Source organism: Monodon monoceros, unplaced genomic scaffold (genome assembly GCF_005190385.1).
Source record: "Monodon monoceros isolate NGI ecotype Baffin Bay Population unplaced genomic scaffold, NGI_Narwhal_1 Super_Scaffold_18, whole genome shotgun sequence".
Classification (NCBI taxonomy): domain Eukaryota; kingdom Metazoa; phylum Chordata; class Mammalia; order Artiodactyla; family Monodontidae; genus Monodon; species Monodon monoceros.
In genome coordinates this window covers 124,741,947-124,762,003 of record NW_021703774.1, presented here as the reverse complement: position 1 = coordinate 124,762,003, position 20,057 = coordinate 124,741,947, and the positions used below count along the sequence as shown (strand labels likewise).

The 20,057-nt window shown below is 37.1% G+C and overlaps 1 protein-coding gene across 1 annotated transcript in view; it reads left to right on the top strand.

Annotated features, from left to right (window-relative positions):
• PDE4B (phosphodiesterase 4B) overlaps positions 1 to 20,057 on the top strand; it is a 596,036-nt gene that overhangs the window by 101,660 nt on the left and 474,319 nt on the right. Inside the window, exons 2-3 of the mRNA XM_029227603.1 lie at positions 6,038 to 6,150; positions 11,927 to 12,165. Of these exons, the coding sequence (XP_029083436.1) occupies positions 6,109 to 6,150; positions 11,927 to 12,165 (281 nt within the window). The 5' untranslated portion in view covers positions 6,038 to 6,108. The remainder of the gene's footprint in view (positions 1 to 6,037; positions 6,151 to 11,926; positions 12,166 to 20,057) is intronic.

The following is a 20,057-nucleotide window of genomic DNA, read 5'->3' as shown; positions in this document are numbered from 1 at the left end:
ACCACTCCTAGTGCTGAGGGAGAAAGGGAAGGTAGTACTATGAGAGTCTAGCAGTGGAAAGGAGGGGTCACCACCTTAGGAGCTGGAACCACCAAGGGGTGGCTCTGAAGCTAGTGAGCAGACATCTGATGGGGTATTTTATGGCTGCTTCTGGGTCTGCCTGGAGGGAGGGCCAGTGTTGTTTATGCTCCTGATAAAAGGAAGAGAGTCCCTTCTCTCCAACTCTCTTCTTCCACTTTCCTCCTCACGATTCCTGTTGTGAGCACCTAAAGGAAGCCAGCTGGGAAGAGAATTTGTGAACTACGGTTTGCAGTGTCTCAACCCCAGCGTCACAGAGCAGAGTAACTGAATGGTTGGCTTTGGTCTGAAAGACAATGATAAAACAACTGACACAGTGTCTTATTTCTCCATTGATCATTTATGCAGAAGAATTTCTGATTGGTTCTTTATGTCCCCTTGAGCAAGGGAAAGGGGAAATGGAGAGAGATAGCAGGGCAGAGAGAAGAGATGGCAGCAAAGAAGCTTAACCTTTGCCACTTGGGGTAACAAGGATGCTTGAGCTTATTCTGGACAAGTACATTGTGGATTGAGCCATCTTGTCATTACTTTAATTAGAAGAATAGACTTGCTCAAGGGAACCTTACCAACAAGTTTCAATGTGTACCAGTGGGGATGGGAGCTGAGGAGATGAGAAAAGTTATTTTTTTTTCCCAGTGAAAGCTCCTACTTACCCCTAAGAAGAGAGCCAGCATTTGGACACGTGCCTTAGAGAGGGCATCAATATACAGTCTCTTTTTGTCAGAGAAGCAATGACACTTAACAGAGGACTGCAATTAAATGCCCAGTGACATAAGAAGACTTTCCTTTTCATTAACTCTTCCACTCTGCTGCAGTGTGGAAACAGCTAGAACCTAAAGAAAAGAGGAGGGAGGAGGAATAAAAGAGTAGACTATTCCTTCTGGCCATTCCAAGTCCTACACACCGGCCACCAAGTGGCCCCACAGATCCTGGCCACTGAGCAGAGAAAAGGGAAGGAGATGGGATTTAAAGCAGTTATAAGTTATGGACTCAATTTGAGCTGCTGTTAAGGAAGAGGAAAGAGATTTAACATTGCAGATGGAAAACAGTTATTAGAGAACACTTAAAACATGTGCAGAATGTTCAATAAATCAGTTATACAAAAAACAAAATGAAACTTTTTTGAACATCATCTCAGAATAAAGGGCAATCTTTAAACTGGAAAAACAACTTTCTTAAAAACTCAAAGTAGTACCCTTATTTTTTTCATCTCTTCAGGGTTTGGTCATTTCATCATGGTTTATATCTATAATGTAGGATTTTAGAATGATTATCATTATTCATTGAACTTTCTGTCAATCAGGGATTACTAGTACTGATAACTGAAACCTGCCAAAGGAGAAATTTACACTACAGCTATAGCAGCCAGTCAGGGTCTTTTTCCTCATTTTAGCTTTTATATCTCTGTGGAGAAAGAGGGAAATACATAACTATATGAAGAATACTGTAGTCTTAGAAAATAACAGAATGTTGTGAAAGATTAATATAAGTTTAAAAGCATCTTTTAAGTGGTGAAAGATAAAACCACAGGAAAACTATTCATATATGCCAGAAATGGAATTTATAGTCATCATACTTACTCATAACTTTGAAATTCTTAGAAACACTTTGTTTTAATGAACCAAATGGCATTCTACATATTGAGAAGCAAATTTTGCTAATGGAAGAATAATCTCAAATTAAGAGAGCCTGACTTCTTCTCTTGTTTATACATTTGCCTTAAATTTGAGGTGCTTAAAAATGTCAGTATCTTTTAAAAATGACTGCTTTTTGTCCTTACATGATTAGGGAGCATGACTCCAGAAAACCGATCAACTTAACTTGTATTCCAGTATCAGAAAAATAAATAAAAATCACTTTGTTCACTTCTACCTTGAAAAGATGTGAATAAGACCCAATCAGCTGCATAGTGATTGGTTAAGAGACTTGGCCTTAGAAATAAAGTTCTAGTCTGAACCAGCAGAGTGTGTGACTTTGTGCGTATTTTATTACTGTTCCAAGACTTGATTCCCTCACCTGTTGTGATAATTGTGCCCACCTTATTTGGTTGGCTGCTCTAATGAAACATAATTGAACTCTTATATGTATATTATAAACTGGTACAAGATAATTTTTCCATCCATGTTAGCCTAAACGAAAGGCAACTGACACTAGCAATCAGCAAGAACATGGCATATATAATCTCTATTCTTCTGTTTCATAATATTATAACACAATATATTATAATGTTAAATTATATTGTATACTATTATATAACAATAGTATAATACAATAATATAACAATGTAATATTAAACATGTTATAACATTTCTCTGAACTCCCAAACAGAATCACCATTGCCACCCACGAGTGATGACATAAAACTATTTCTTCCTCACAAAAGCAATTTGAGATAATGCCTGCTGACCTTCGTTTCTAAAAGCCATAAAACCATTCTAGAACTCCAACTAGATTTTACTTATTCATTCTCTAACAGTTATTTATTGAGACCCTGCTTTGTGTCAGTCACTGTACGAGGCACTGAGGGAGGATATTTTAAAATTGCCCTCTGGCTTTGTAAAGTTTTTGGAGCAAATCTGTTATCAGTCAGGGTCCCAGCAGGAAACAGCTTGCACTCCCACGGGGAGTGAAAGAGAATTTAATGTAGGTACTATTTACAAAAGGTGTGGACAGGGTTGAGGATAACCACAAAGGCATGATGCAGCACCACGAGGCTAGCAATAGTGGAAAGTTGCTACCAGCCTTATGTCTGAAGGGTCAAGTGGAGACAGTAGTTAATGGAACCCAGGGAAACCTATCTCCTTAGAGAGGGGTGACTGCAGGAGCTGTGATCTAGAGTAGAGGGCTTTTGCCACTATTACGCTCGAGCCAACAGAGAGGAACCTTTCTTTCCTCCTGTCTTCCTGCTGCACTTCCCAGGAGCCAGAGGGCTACAGAGCCCGTGGACTCAGTCTGTGAGGACCAGCCTCCTAGGGCACAGCCAGGATGGAGAAGGTGTTGGAGTGGATCTTGAGGGGCAAACGTAAACTATCTAGAAAACAATCTCTCCTCTCTTTTATTTGGTTTTATCGGTTTGGCCAAAAAGTTCGTTCGGGTTTTCATACCATCTTACGGAAAACCCGAACGAATTTTTTGGCCAATGCAATATATATAATGGATGCTGGGTTTTATTTCTGAATGTAAAAGTAATATATTTTATTTTATTTTTATTTTTTTTGGCGGCACGTGGGCCTCTCACTGTTGTGGCCTCTCCCGTTGCGGAGCACAGGCTCCGGACGTGCAGGCTCAGCGGCCATGGCTCACGGGCCCAGCCGCTCAGCGGCATGTGGAATCTTCCTGGACCGGGGCACGAACCCGTGTCCTCTGCATTGGCAGGCGGACTCTCAACCACTGCACCACCAGGGAAGCCCAAATTAATATATTTTAAATGTAGAACATTTGGACAACTTCCTTGTAACTTGAGATCTTGCTTTTTCCTAGCCAGGACATGCTCCCAGTTGGAGGCACATGAATTTATCCAGTCATCTCTCACACTCAAAGTGTTTTAAAGCATGTTTATTTTCATGGCTAAGACCTCACAAAAATACTGTTGCATGCCCCAAATCTACTGATGTTACCCTGGAACATGTCTTTCTGCCTGCCATAAATTTCCTTAGCATGGCATCTTCCTGCATGTGTCACACCCTTAGTACATTAAATTCTTTCCCATATTTTTGCACAACATATACTTTTCTATTATCTCCACTAAACAAATTCTACTTATTATTTAAGGCTAAAAAGAAACGTCATTTCCTTCCCAAAGTCTTCCCTGAAACCTAAGCATTTAACATTTAATTATATTCTTTGATTCACTCATTTTACAAACATATTTGAGAACCTACTCTGTACCAAGTGGACATTTAATATATGTAAGTCTTCCCTGCCAGACTAGACCTAAAATTCTTGAGGGCTGGGTTTGCATTGAGCTTCATCTGGATCCTAGAATGCCTTGTTCACGTCTAAGAAGCTATAGCTAAGGTCTTACTCTTCATTTCTGCTGGGGAAACTTGATCCTTGTTTCTCCCTGCTGAAGACAGCCTAGAGATTTCTACTCCAGTTGTGTTGTTTTATCCTATTTTTAAGTGCATTTCCTGCCAAGCAAAATGGATCATTTTCTTGGCTCAGAAAAGAATACATCACAAACATTTGGAAAATATGAAAAAGAAAGAAAAACCTCCAATAACTCTTATATAATGTTCACGGTTTTAATTTTACACAGCTTCTTTAGTAATTTTCTATGCTCATATTTTTACAGAATTATACTGATTGGGGATATCTAATCCTATATCCTGCATTTGAAACTTACATCTTTTAATCTTGCTTTTTCTTTGCTTAGGAGTATAAACATTTTTTTTCAGGTTTGGCCTTAGAGAGGCACTCAAGACTGAACATAACAGATAAAATGCCTGTTATTTGTCGACTTTTGTTAAGTTTCAAGCAGCCTTTGAGTAAAAAGCTCTAAAATTCTGCCTATTCTTCTTTGGTCAGTGTTAGAGGAGTTCAGTAATTGTAATCATTCCTTGGTGTATGCTGAGGAAATTCTTTTCCTTGGCATATTGAACTGAACACCTGAAAGGCCTGTGGGGTTCTCTCCCTAGAAGACTTATAAAGGCAAAGTTTCTCCCTCCCCCCACTCTCTTATCCACTCTGTCAGTTTCACTGCCAACTCCTGCATAATGTCATCAGATTATGTGTTAGAAATTCAACCCTGGTTTCCTGGGTGATGGGACAATGCCACTACTTAGTATTCCTAGTCACATAGCTACAATTCCATCACGCTCTTAATCTATATATATCTTCATGTTCGAGAAGCAGACTTTTCAAATCAGGCATGTATTAAGAATTTTAAATGTACAGAGTGAGAAAACATAGGAGCTTCTTGAGCTCAGCATTGATGCAGGCCATTTTTGATGTTAAGATCTTGAGAATCCGCCATGTGGACCAACGCTTCTTGGATTCAATGGTTTCTATACTGTACCTTTTCCAGTTCAATTCTGCAAACTCAGAATTCTTCATATTCTCTTTTAGACTACTGTATGTCTGAACTTTAAACTTGGGCCTGTTTTAATAGCCTGAGTTTTCATAAACCAGTGACTCTTTTTCCTCTGGAGCTGGCACAAGTGGGGTGCATCCTTAAATTTTGGTAACGTTTTTGAGGTTCTTTGTTGCTGTAGTGGCTTCCAGTGATCTACACAAAACAAATGTCATGAACTGCAGTGTCTCTGCTTCAGAATGGCCAAGTTTGTGTGATTTAAACCAGGGAATACTAACTCTTTCTAACTATTGGTTGCTAAAATTCTCTGTGATGAATACTTGCCTATGTACTTATACGTGTAAGAGGTTTAAACTGATGGTACCATTGAAATTAAGATTTTTTTTTGGTCATGCATATTTTTGTATTGGTATTCTTTCTTTTCCTGTTTTCTTTGACAATAGTATCAATGGATCATATTCATTAAATTCTAAATCTGCCATGTTTTAGCTCTGTTACCTTGGCCCAATTATTTTTCTGATCCTCTGTTCTCTCATTAGAAAAAATAGATGAAAATAATCTCACAGATTGTTATGGGGATCAAATGAAATATTATATGGGAAAGTACTTTGTAAGTTTAAAGCCTTTCACTAATACATATTATTTCTGTATTCTTAAGGATCATTGATTATTTGGGAGCCTAATTGTTATCCTCTATTCTTTTTCTCTCCTCTCAAATATCTTTGCACTGATGTCTTGGATTTTTGCATTTTGTGAACCTCTTTCCTCACATGTTAGATTTAATTGGCTTGGTAAATTGTGATATTTACTTATACACGTGCATTGTGTACATTCAAATATTAGTGTGGAGAATACAACTAAGCTACTTATTTGTATTTAAGGATACCGAGCTGTTCTTTTTTGTGTGTGTCTTGTTTTCCCCTGCAGGTCTTAAAAATTGTCAGCAAAGCTGCACTGAATAACAGACACCCTAAAAGGGGCTGCTGTTCCCCTTTATAATGAAGAAAAGCAGGAGTGTGATGACAGTGACGGCCGACGATGTAAGTTCCAAACATCAGAGTTGCCGATTCCACCCACTCTTTGCTCAATAAAGAAGTCACTCCATAATTCTGTTCCAAGGGCAGGCAAGGTTGTCTAATAGTACCACTGCCTCTAGGTGCTTCTGTGACCTGGACATTGCCAGCCCTTGGACCCAACACTCTGCATGCTAGGCAGCAGGCACACTGCCCTCTCTGCAGCTTGGAGATGGGCTCAGTTTGAGCTTTGTGATTTTCATTTACGAAACCACCAATCTGTGGAAATTTTTCTTTTCACCCTGTTTGCATTTCTTTTTCTTTTTCCGCTACGCAGGCCTCTCACTGTTGTGGCCTCTCCCGTTGCGGAGCACAGGCTCCGGACGCGCAGGCTCAGTGGCCATGGCTCATGGGCCCAGCTGCTCCACGGCATGTGGGATCTTCCCGGACTGGGGCACGAACCCGTGTCCCCTGCATCGGCAGGCGGACTCTCAACCACTGCGCCACCAGGGAAGCCCCTGTTTGCATTTCTTGATGACTTTCTTGCACACTTTTATCCAAGTTCAGCTGATCCTTGAGTCATCTCCTATGGTGGGGTCTTTGACAGCTGTTTGAAACCCATCCTCTAGGACTTGGCTCAAGTGTGGGCCTCAGACCAGCAGCACTAGCGTCACCTGTGTATTTATTAGAAATGTAGAATTTCAGAACCATCCCTCAGACCTAAAGTTCAGAATTTATTCCCAAGGTGATTACATATGTACATTATGTACATATGTAAATTTCCATTATCTTCACTAAACAAATTCTACTTATTATTTAAGGCTAAAAAGAAACCGCATTTCCTTCCCAAAGCTTTCCTTGAAACCTAAGGATTTTAACATTTAATTATATTCTTTGATTTACTCATTTTACAAATATTTTTGAGGACCTACTATGTACCAAGTACATTTTTAATATACGTAAGTCCCAGGCTGACTACATATGTACATTATATTTGAGAAGCTCTGCTCTGGGTCATTTGAAGAAGTCTGTAGACTCATCATTTTTAATAGCTTTGCCTCTTGGTCAGCTGATATTATCTTTTTTGCTTTCAATTGACCAGTCCCCCATTAGTGTGTTTTTAATTGTCCAGTGTTTACTCAGCTTCTGTTTGTAATTGAGCCAAAAGTTATATGCCACTAATCAGATGTGCAGAAGGAAGGAAGGGAGGGAGGAAGGAAAAATAAGTCATTTTCCTTGCTGTCTGTAATAGCTCATCTTGTTAAACTTCTATTTCACAGATGGGGGAGGGGCTGGGAGGAACTTGAACTTGGTAATTAATAATGTAAACTGGTATCTTTTGAGTAAATGCCCAGTTTATGAGTATTTCTCCAAGTTCTTACTCCTTCCCTTCCATGTAGGCAAGTGGGAAAACAACATTAATTGACATTGTAGTCACAGGTGTGTGGTATTGTCCTTGTCTTGTATTTCCACTGGTTCTTACTGTTGTCCTATTGAGGAATAGCTCATTTCCCCAGATATTCGGTTGTCAGTCTCTGCCCTTGATCCAGTGTGCTTAGGCACATGGTAGGTATAACAGGTGATGAGTGCTCTCAGCCTGAGCAGGGGGCCTTCTCAGCTCGCTGTAAATTTGACCTTCTCCCCTGCTGCCTGGGCTCTTCACCTAACCTTTCAGTGGAGCTCTGATTGTTTAAAAGACTCAGCTTTGCTTTCTGTGCAGCCCTTACCTTTGGGCTGCTCACCCCATGAACCCCTGGTCCCTTTACCTTATGCTGCGGAAAACCCCTTGAAGAGCAAGCTGAGGCTAATTCTCAGTTTCCTTCTCTGTCCCTATCTGGGTTTGTAAGAACTTCTAGGACCCGCAAATGCAGAGTGAGACTTAGTTGTGCCATGAGGCTCTCACCCACCAAAGCGCACTCCTTTGCCATTGCCTTTTCTACTCTTTTGTGTTGAGACACTTGGTTAGTGATCTAGTCTCATCGCCTGTGCCATATTTCCTTTTCTTCTTTCCCCCTTCCCTGCTCCTTGACTACAAGGGAACTGCCCTTAAGTCATATTCTAAGTCCTCAGTACCAGTGGTAAAAAGCTGTGTTCAGACCTTCATGCTCTGGTTAGGATATCTAAGGGGAAACTTCTGGAATTTGGAAATTCTGTTTCTCTTAAAAGAAAAAAGCTTGGGGTTGTCCCATAATACTATTTGTATACTGTGGGCTCCAGATTCTATTTCTTTGGAAGAATAAAAGTAAGCAATGCATCCTGTCTATAAAGGATGATCAATGATTTTTTTCCTTTTCATTCTATCATTGCAGTAATAATCCTAATCCTCTCTAAGGTAATGGTTACCACAATCAAAAGACAGGGAAGGTTGCATAGAAGAATGTACAAAAAAGAAAAGCACATTTGAAGAATATTAACCCGACCTAGACTGGTGGGGTTAGTATTATTACCTAGATTTGCACTGTCCGACATGCACTAGTACGAATGGGGAGGTGCTGTAAATGTGAAATACATCTTGGATTTTGATTACATAATAGTACAAATAGAAAAGAATATAAAATATGTTATTAATAATTTTTGATATAGATTACATGTTGAAATGACAATATTTTGGATATACTAAGCTAAGTAAAATATACTATTAAAAGTAATTTCACCTGTTTCCTTTTTTTTTTACTTTTTTAATGTGACTACTAGAATATTTAAAATTATACATTTGGCTCCCATTTGTGGCTTATACTTTATTACTCGTGGACAGTCATAACCTAAAACTTTTCACCATGCACCTCAACCTTTCCAGTATAGTACAGAAGATCATATCAAATGTTACACACAGTATCTCTTCCCTAACAACAAAAGCAAATTGGCAGATATATTATATTTTTTTTATACCACACTCTGAAGAAAGGTTCACCCTTAAGTCAAGGGTATTTTATTATATTCTCATTATTTCAGCTCAACAAACAGTTACTCAGCGATTTAAATATTCACCTAATATTAATTTAGCACCTATTATACACTCCACACCGGTTAGGTTCTAGGGATTAGAGTCCTTGTCCCTTTGTAGCTTATATTCTAGAGGGGAGGGCGTACATCAATCAATAAATTATAAAATAATCCCAGCTATGATAAGAGCTGTGGAGAAAAATGAAGTTGGTCAGGGGGCAAAAAATGGTTGGACGGTGACAATAGGTGTTCATAGAAGGATAACATGAAGAGAGGAAATATGGACAGTGAGGACATATAAGCATTGAGGGAGTGAGCCCTGCGAAGACCTGGGGGAAGAGAGTTTCTGGCAAAGGAAACAGTGTGATTTCCAAAAGTAACATTCAAATTAATGTTTTTTCCCCCCACATCTTTGATCTGATGTGTGGTGTAGTTGGCCAGTATCATGCTGATTAAAATAGGAAAATAAGTCCAAGATCACCAATTCAGTAGTTTAGAATTGACTGAATTAGATTTTGCCTTTGAGGATGTTAGCAAATTTGGGGCAGTAATTATGAGTATGAATTAGAAAGTTTGAGGTAATTATGAATAACTCAACTTAGGTTAATGTGTTTGCATAACAATGTTACTGTTTTTAGTATTTAACTTAATTTCTAAAAAGCTATTCCATTAAGCTCTTTTGTGGCAATGCATTTGCACATTAACTGAGGTCTTTTGAAACAAATTCTTCAAAGAATAGCTACAAATCTGTAAATTCAAGCTTGTTCGCAAGTCAGTATGGGATATATTTTGTGATAGGTGTGACTTTGTTACTTTTCAAATAACAAGTACCAAATAAATACCCATTTAGTTTATTCACTGCAATTAAACCTGGTTGGTAATATTTCCATTTCTAAAAGAGGAAAAATATCCAATAACTTTATTATAAGACTATTGTGGTTGGTGGTTCAACTAAGTGACATCCTCCTTTCTGTTCTTTGGTACAGTGTTTCTTGTATGGGTGGTAAAGTATATGCTTTACCACCCACACAAGAAACACTGCTTTGCTTTCCAGATAATCAGTGCTTTCTTTACATGCATATTTGGAACAAACTGAGTTATAAAAGTTCTGACTTTTGGTTTGTTCTTGAATCTCTTTAGGAAGACTTTGTCTCTCCTAAGACTTCCTGTCTCCTCAACTAGTCTCTAAGTCTTTTGAGAAAGAAACTTACATATACTATGCTTTCTCCTCAGCCTATTTCTAACACATACACATGCGTGCGCACACACACACACACACACACGCACACACATATAAGTGCTAGGCCTACAGTAGATTTAATATAACCAGTTACTAAACAGTAAAACACTGGCCACATTCCAGAATATTTCAAACTCTGGAAAATTGTAAATTGTTTTGTCTCCTTCCTGTTACTGAATTGTGATTCTACTGAATTTTAAATAAGTGGTATTCCAAAACCATAAGTCAAGCACAAAAAATATGATGATATCCCATTTCCAGGTGGAGAGAGTGGGGCCCCTGAAAATTGTCAGGCCTATTCATGCCCAGATTTTCATCATGAAAATGTGGTTTTGCATGGATGAGATAAGCATAATCACTAGAATACAGGTTCTGTCTCTTTTTGCTGTTGTATCCTTTCTTAAGTAGCACAGAGCAAGACTTTACTAGGTGTGCAGAAAATATTTGTTGAATGAACCCAGCTAGACCCTTAAACTTGAGTTAATTATCCTTGTATGAACTAGTATAGGTATGGGTGGAGGAGTGCTGGGTGGAGAACTTTAGTTTGTTTAAACCTAAGGCAGTCTAGTCCCAGGCTCTCCTAAGTCTATTCTGAAGGGCTAGTAGGAAGTATCTGTCTTTTTAGGGCTACAGAATGACTTCCAGGTGAGAGACCTTGGCCTGGTGTTAGGACTTCCATTATTGCTTAAGATATGAGTGGAGAGTGACAGTTACAACTTTTAAACTCCAAGTTGCTATCAGTGGCTACTTGCATTGCTGTAACATTTCTTGTCTTTAAGCTGGTATGAATGGTGATGCAGGCAGAGGTTCTTTTGGGGCTTCCACTCCCCACAGTACCAGGAACCAGAGTCACCAAGAGATATAGGAAGAATGAATAACTCTTATTATTGGTTATAATACAATGCCTCTATCTTCTCACAAGTATTTCATTCATGTCAGCATTAGGGCATATATTGAACACATGGCAGTTCACTTCGGGACCAGATAAAGTATATTCTTCTTTCTCTGAGCTCTTATATATTTGACCAGAAAAAAAAAACCCACCCCCAAATCCCTTCAACTCTGAGGAGACCTTTTATAAGAATAGGAAAAGTCAGTTACCCAGTTACCCACAATTACGAGTATCTTGCTGGCCTGAGATAGAAAATGTATTTACTTTAAAACATTGAACAAGAAATGTTATAATTTAGCTAGTATAGTTTGTTCCCTTGTTGCAGAATGATAATAACCCTGATGTCCAAAATATATTTTCTATGAAAAGCTTTCGTTTTAGCAAGTTAAAAAAGAGAAAGAAAAAAAGAATAATTTAAAAAAAGAGAAAGAAGATAAAAAGCCCTGCAATCCACATGCTTCTAACTGGAAAATATTATCAACAGTCCTGAAGATCACCAAGACTATGCAACTAATGTGTTTACAATTTGAGAATTAGCCCCTTGTGCCTACGTGTTTTCTCTTAAGCTTTTGACGCCAGTGTTCGATTCTGATTGTGAGATAATGAATCAGGACTTTATGAGTGACAGCTTGATCATTTAGCTTCTTATTTTACTCCATCGTGCATCATTTTAAACATTTGAATTTCATTTTCTTTTTCTCTTTTTTCTTTCCCTGTGGTTCCTCTAGAATGTTAAAGATTATTTTGAATGCAACTTGAGTAAATCCTACAGTTCTTCTAGTAACACACTTGGGATCGACCTCTGGAGAGGGAGAAGGTGTTGCTCAGGAAACTTGCAGTTGCCACCACTGTCCCAAAGACAGAGCGGAAGGGCAAGGACTCCTGAGGGAGATGGCATTTCCAGACCGACCACGCTTCCTTTGGTGACACTTCCAAGCATTGCTATTACAACTGTGAGCCAGGAGTGGTGAGTAGCCCCCAACTTAAATGTCAGTTCTAAGTTTTATTTTCCAGTTACTCCCGGTACAATTTCTTGTTATTAAAATGTTAGTTATCTGTGGAGTAACTAAGGCTTTTGACATTTTGAGAATCTGTTTCCCTTTGGGTAGCAAAATGAGGAGTGGAGGTATCTCCTACCCCTTAAGATTGGAAGGGGCCTATTGCGGAAGGAATGAGATGCATTTTTATTAATGACAAGGAAAGCAAAATTACTGCCTATTAACTTTTTTTAAAAAAAAAACTATTAGTGTATGTCAATATGATGTTTTAATTTAGAAAAGCAAAATTATATGAGTACCTAAAGGAAGTAAAACATATATATTATATAGATGAATGACAGGAGATATTCTTATTACTGTACTCAAAATATAATTATTCTTAGCTTCTTTTTATTATAATCCCACTTTACTAATTTCAGTTTGTGGTTATCTAGAAAATAAAACACTTCATTATAAATCAAAAAAGGAATGAAGATTGTACTATGAGAGATGCTTGGACTGTTTTGCAGAGTCTATGTTTGTGAAACAGGCTATTTTAACCTAGTGTTGAAACGTTAATTGAATACGTATAATTTATAACTGTGGTTAAAATTGTGCCATGACATTTCTTCAAATACGTGTTTTTAATCACATATTTAGTTTTTAGCACTTTCTCTGGTTTTTCCTTTTGCTCTACATAATTTCCAAATATTTTCCAAGAATAGTCTGCTTACATAACATGGAGGCTTATTAAAAAGAAAAATATTTTCTCTATTTTTTATGTAATTTTAAATTATGATAATATGGTGCTTTAAAAATCACTTTTCATTTAACTCATTTGTTAAGGAGAAAAACTAAATATATTAAATCACTGGGCAATATTATCACAGTAAATCCTTAAAATATGTAGTTTTTATGGTGTGCTGTACAGTGCTCACGAGTAGTCCATTATGTGCTCACTGAATGATGCAGGAAATCTTTTAGTTGGTGGTTATCAAATACACTAAGAATTAGATCACTGAGACTTCAGCTATCACAGTTATTAGCCTGAAATGGTTCATCGTTCTGTATGTGATAGAGAAGCATGTGAACATGTCGTAGGGGGAATGGGTTAAGAATTTGAAAAGCACTGACTAACATCTGCTCCTCAGCTGAATTAACATTAGAATAGTCATAACCAATCATTGAGCACTAAAATGGGCATATTGCTTCTGCATTGCTTACTCAGTCACATAACTTATGTGTTTAGTCTTGGTTTGCTTCTGCATGATGGCAGATTTGGAGTTCAGAAGATTTCCAGAGTTATTTTTCAGCAGGTCGGCACTGGTGCAGTATTACCAGTTGTTACAATATTGAAATGCTTCCATACCAGTTGGTAAATACGTGCTTTCTTGAGCTTTCTGATTGCCCTTATTACTATTCCAGACGTTTGCCCAGAAGCAAATTCCTTACAAACCAGCAGCTAAAGAGGTGATGACTGGCACAGCAGGAGTCCAGTTTTGTTGGTCGTTGGTGTTTTATCTGTTAGAATAACACTCCAGATAAAATGTACCTTGCAATGTTAGAGTACCTTGCGATGCTGGAGTTCATTTTACTCAAAGACCCTTTGGGAGTTGCAGAATTGTTCCTTCCTTAGAAGTATCGAATCTAGACTCTGACATGTGGGGCACACTTGTCTACCTTTCTAAATTGAATATATTCATCTGTACAAAGAGAGTAACTGTACTCACCTCATAGGCTATTGTAAGGATTAAATATGGTAATATCTCCAAAATACCTAGTTTAGTAAAAAGCACATGTTAGGCAATCAACAAACATTAGTTTCTCTTCTCTTGATCATTATCCATTAAAGCCTTTTGAAAATTAGAAACCATGTTTCAAGTATCACTAGCCTCATGCTGAGTGAAATGGAAGATTTAGCCATTATCCAGTTTGTCATGCAGTCAGCCAACACCACATATTAGTAATTCATTCATAATATGTCCGTTTTTTTTCAGTTACCTGGATAGTTTTTAAAGTGTGAGAGTATTCAGTCATTGACTCCAAATTTATTTTTAAGTATAAGCAACTAAAAGCATATCAGTACATCCCTTAAAAATACTTCCTTTGCAATATTGATGAATACTGGTGGAATTGCTGGCAGAGGAATCTAATTGAAAAATCATTTGATTAGAAGTGAGGAAGTAGGGTTCCAGATACCATCATTGCCATCAACTTGATGAAAGGTCCTAGAGGTAAGGGGTGCAGCCTACAATCATGTGTGAGAAAGAATTATACTTGCTACTTAGAACACGGAGAATGTGGAATCAATCTCCAGGTCTAGACAAGAGGTCAATAAGCTTTTTCTGCCAGTTAGTAAATATTTTTGGCTTTGTGGGCTTTATAGTCTCTGTTGCCACTATTCAACACTGCCATTGTAGTGTGAACATGGCCGTAGACAGTACATAAATGAATGTGTAGCTCAGCTCCCATGAAACTTTACTTACATAAACAGGCAGCAAGCTAGATTTTGCCTACCAGTCAGTTTGATGACTCCTATTCTAGACTAGTAAAAATCTCTAGGATATTACTCCTGCTCTGATAATTGCTTTGACAGTTGTAACTGGGTGAAACTGACCTTGAGTTCCTGGTTGGTGTTCTAAATATGTCAAAAGTCTGGGAATATGTGCTACAGATCAAGTATTTAAAGCCAGTGAAGGAATTTGAGTGAGAACAAATGAAAGTTACTGCCCAAGGTATATAAAGTTAAATAGAAAAACATTGATATAAATTTAGCCCTTGTTTGGGGAGAGTATATTGGTGAAGGGAGGTGGCCATCACTGCAGGCAAAAGGCCTGGAATGGAAGGACAATGATTTGATTTACTATGGAGAAAGAAAGAGTGAGGACCTGAGTCCAGTTGGGTGGACTTCCATCTTGCTACCTTTGGATGAGTTTCTTTATCCTACAAAAACTCAAATGAATAAACAGTGGAGATGATACAGCTTTTCAGAGTTGTGTGAGAAAGAAAATGTAATATATGTAGCGCTTAGTGGTTATTTTGATGTTATTGTTATTATTGTTTTTTTATTGTTATACCTGAACTGAATAGCCAGAATTATGCATTTTCTATTATTGGGGGTTCTGGAGGAACTTCACCACTTGAGTTATTGGAACCATCTTGGAAATATGATGAAAGAAGAAGTCAGATATGAAAACAAGATGTTATCCTCATTACTGATAAAGTTAATATTGGAATATGTACTCTGTGTCTGTGGGCAAGTAGGCTGCTAACGCTGTACACCGTAATCATACAGACTTACCACCCAGTAATAGGAGGTGCTGGGCCTGTGCAGGCAGCCCTCGTCCTCAGAGGGAGAATCTACCTCTATGAAATTTGAAAATGGTGGAGTTGTAGAATCATGCCCCAGTGAGACAGTAGGAAGGAAGGACTGAGTTGTGCATGTCTACTTTCTCCTTCTGGAAAGACCAGTGCAGATTAAATTACTCCTTCTTTCCAGGGAAGACTGAGTAAAAAGGCAGAAGGAGGTTATGAATCTTAAGCTGGTGGCATCCCTGACACTTGGAAGACACATCAAAAAGTGGGAAAAATACATTCTTCCTGACATTCCCCAACTTTTTCCCCCCTCTTTTCACCTTTAGTCTGGGGTCATACTTGGGATGTGGCCAATGTCAAGCCTTTGGTGGTCTTCACTTTTTGAATAATTAAAGCAGTTTATTGATCTACCAAATTTATCAAAACAATGTCACCACAACCAAGTTAGGAAAATAAGCCAATACTCAGCCTTGAATGTCTACAGTTAATCTATAATTTTAACTTTCCTCCATGAGGATCTTTTAACTCTTTAACCCCTTCTAGCCCTTCCCTGTTTACAGTTTTTAATTATCTATATATTTTAACCCCCAAATACACTAGCTCTCTGTCTGGGATCACTTGCCTTTTTGCTTGAAGTAAGCCCTTTAGAATTTATTCTTATTTTTTGGTTTGTTTCTCTGAAAATGTCCTTATTTTGCTCTCATTCTTGAAAGTGTTTTCTTTTTCATTACGTAGCAGTTTCTTTATTTCAATACTTTACCCCTTGCCTTTTGGCTTCCATTACTGTTGTTGGGAAAATGGCTGTAAGTCTAATTGTTTTTCTGTGTAAATAATCTGCATTTTTTTGGCGGGGTGGGCTCTTGATTTCTGAATTCCATCTTTGATGTAACTAGGGGTGGATTTCCTTTTATTTATCTTATATGAGATTTACTGGACTTCTCAAATATGTCAGTTGGTATCTTTCTCATCAGATCTGGAATATTGTTTGTTATTATCTCTTCAGATACTTTCCCTGCCAGTCTTTTGCTCCTCTGCTATTGGATTTATGATTAAATGTATTTTGAATCTACTTCTTTATCTTCCATTTCTTTTCGTGTCTTTCATATATATGTAATTAAAAATTTTGTCTTTCTGGGCTGTATTCTGGTAATTGCTTTTGGTCTGCCTTCTGGTTTGCTAATACTCTTTTCAACTATGTTAAATTTGCTGTTAAATCTATTACATTGAGTATTTCAATTTTGATTATTGTATTTTCTGTTTTTAAAGTTTGTATTTATTTAGTTTTTAAATATGTGAGGTAATTTTATGTAGTTTTCTTTTCCCTACATGTGTTAGTTATCTATTGCTGTATAATGAATAATCCCCAAATTTAATGGCTTAAAGTAACAAACATTTGTTATCTTATATTTTCTGTGGGTCAGGAATCTAGTTGTGGCCTAGCTGGGTGCCTCTGACTGGGTCCCTCACAAGGCCAAAGTCAAGTTATTAGCCAGTGTTACAATCATTTCAATGGTTGACTGGGTGGGAGGGATCTGCTTCCAAGCTCACTCACACGGTTTTTGACAGGTTCACCTCCTTACTGACTGATGACTGGAAACATCAGTTTTTTGCTATATGGGCCTCTCCATTGTGCTACTCATAGCATGACAGTTTGCTTTTTATGGAGCAAGAGTTTTTGATAGAGAAAGATGGACCAGTAGAAGGTGAGCAAGAGAGAAGTCAAAATCTTTTTAGTGACATCCCATCACTTTTACAAATTCCGTTCATTAGATCTAGCCTACACCCAAGGGGAGGAACTGTGCAAGGGCCTGAATATGAGGAGGTGTGCATCACTGGGGACAAATTTAGAGGTTGCCTGCCACATTGCAGATGTTTTCAAGCTTTTAAAATTTTCTTTAAATATAGCAAGAGCAAGGAGAAATAGACAAATCCACTATTACACTTGTAGACTTCAACACTGCAGAAAATTGATAGACCAAACAGGGAGAAATCATTACAGATACATTTGATGTGAACAACACTATCAATCAACTTGATTTAATTGAAGTTTTTTAGAATACTTCATCCAACAACAACAGAGTATACATTCTTCTCAAGCTTGCATTGAATGCTCACCAAGATACATCTATCACACAGACCTTAACAAATTTAAGAGTAAAAATCATATAAAGTATGTTCTCAGACCACAGTGGAATTAAATAAGAAATCAGTAACAGAAAGATAACTGGAAAGTCCCAACTATTCAGAGATTAAAAACCCAACTGTAAATAACAGACCAAAGGGGCCAAAGAGAAATCTCAAGAGAAAATTAAAAATATTTTGAACTAAGTGAAAATAAAATTAAAATTTACTGTTATTTATGGGATGCAGCAAAAGCAGTGCTTAGAGGGAAATTTATATCTATACCTATATATATGTCTATATATCAATTTCTGTCTATCTCTATATAGAGGTATATTTGACAAGAACAAAAAACTAAATCAGTACTTCTTCTATGTTAGAAAACCATAAAGGAAGGAGTAATTTAAGACTCAAGCAAGCAGAAGAAAATCAATAATTAAATTAGAGCAAAAATCAGTGCAATTGAAAACAGGAAAACAGTAGAGAAAGTCAGTGGAACCAAAAGATGGTTCTTTGAAAAGATCAATACACTGATAAACCTCTGGCCAGGCTTACCAAGAAAAAGAAGAAAAGACATAAATTACCACTTTAAGAAATGAGAGAACATCACTATTGACTCCCTGGAGATGAAAAGAATAATAAAGGACTACTGTGAACAACACTATACCCACATATTTGAAAATTTAGATGAAATGGACTAATTCCTTGAAAGACTCAAAAGTACCAAAACTCACAGAGGGGAAATAGATAACATGAAAGGTCTGTATCTATTAAAGACATTGAATAGAAAATTATTAACCTACCAAGAAAAAGAAAGCTCTAGGCCTAGATGGTTTTCTTACAAATTTTACCAAACACTTAAAACAGGAATGATACCATTTCTCCACAATCTGTTCCAGAAAACTGAAGTAGATGGAACACTTCCCAACTCATTCTATGAGGCCAGTGTTGCCCTAACACCCAAACCAGACAAAGACATTATAAGAAGGGAAAACTGCAATATCTCTCATGAACATAATAGATACAAAAGTCCTCAAAAAATTTAGCAAATAAGCTTCAACAATATGTAAAAAAAATTATACCCTATGGCCAAGTGGGGTTTATTCCAGGTTCAACATTTTAAGGTCAATCAATGCAATCTACCACACCAATAGATGAAGAACAATCATATAATCTTATCAGTTGATGCAGAGAAAGAATTTGGCAATATTCAGCACCCATTCATGGTAAAAACTCTCAGCAAACTAAAAATAAAGGAGAATTGCCTCAACTTGAAGACCTCTACAAAAAAACCTATAGCTAACATACTTAATGGTCAGAAGCTAGATGCTTTCGTTTAAGATTGGGACCAAAGTAAGGGTGTTCTGTCTGCCCAAACCTATTCAGCATTACACTGGAAGTCCTAGCTAGTGCAATAAGCAAAGGAAAGGAAATAAAAGACATACGATTTGGAAAGGAAGAAATAAAACAGTTTCTGTTTGCAGATGACATGAATGTCTATGCAGAAAATCCCAAAGAATTGGCAAATAAAACTTCTGAAACTAATAAATGAGTAGAGCAAGGTTGCAGATTACAAGGTTAATATATAAAATTCATTACTTCCCTATACATTGGAAATGAACAATTAGAAATAAATATTATAATAATATTATTTATAACTTCATGAAAACAAAAAGAGGAGCATTTAGATATAAATTAAAAATATGTACAGGATATGTATTCAGAAAACTATGAAATTCTGATAAAAAACCAAAGGAATTCTAAATAAATAGATATATGATTGTCATGGATTAAAAGATTCAAAATTGTTAGGGTGTAATTCTTCCTAACTTGATCTATAGATTCAATGCAATTCCAGTCAAAATTCCAGCAAGCTATTTTGTAGATATTGAAAAACTGATCCTAAACTTTGTATAAAAGACAAAAGATCTGGAATAGCCAACACAATAAATACTGAAGAAGAAAAAAGATGAAAGAGTCACACTACCTGATTTTGACTTAATATAAAGCTACAGTAATCAAGATAGCTTTATATTGGCAAAAGAACAGTGGCATAGATGAATGGAACAGAATAGAGAGTTCAGAAGTAGACCGATAAAATACAGTCAACCGATCTCTGATAAAGGAGTAAAGGCATTTCAGTTGAGAAGACATAATCTTTCAACAAATTGTGTTGGAAAAAATAGCCATTCATATCAAAAAATTAATAATAATCTAGACAGAAGCCTTACATATTTCACCAAAATTAACTCAAAATGATCATAGACCTGAATGTAAAATGCAAAACTGCACAACTCCTAGAAGATAACATAGAGAAAACCTAGGTGACCTTGGATTTGGCCATGAGTTTTTGATAAAACACCAAAAAAAACACCCCATGGTCTATGAAAGAAAAAATAATGATATGTTGGACTTCATTAAAATTAAAAATTTCTGCTCTGTGAAA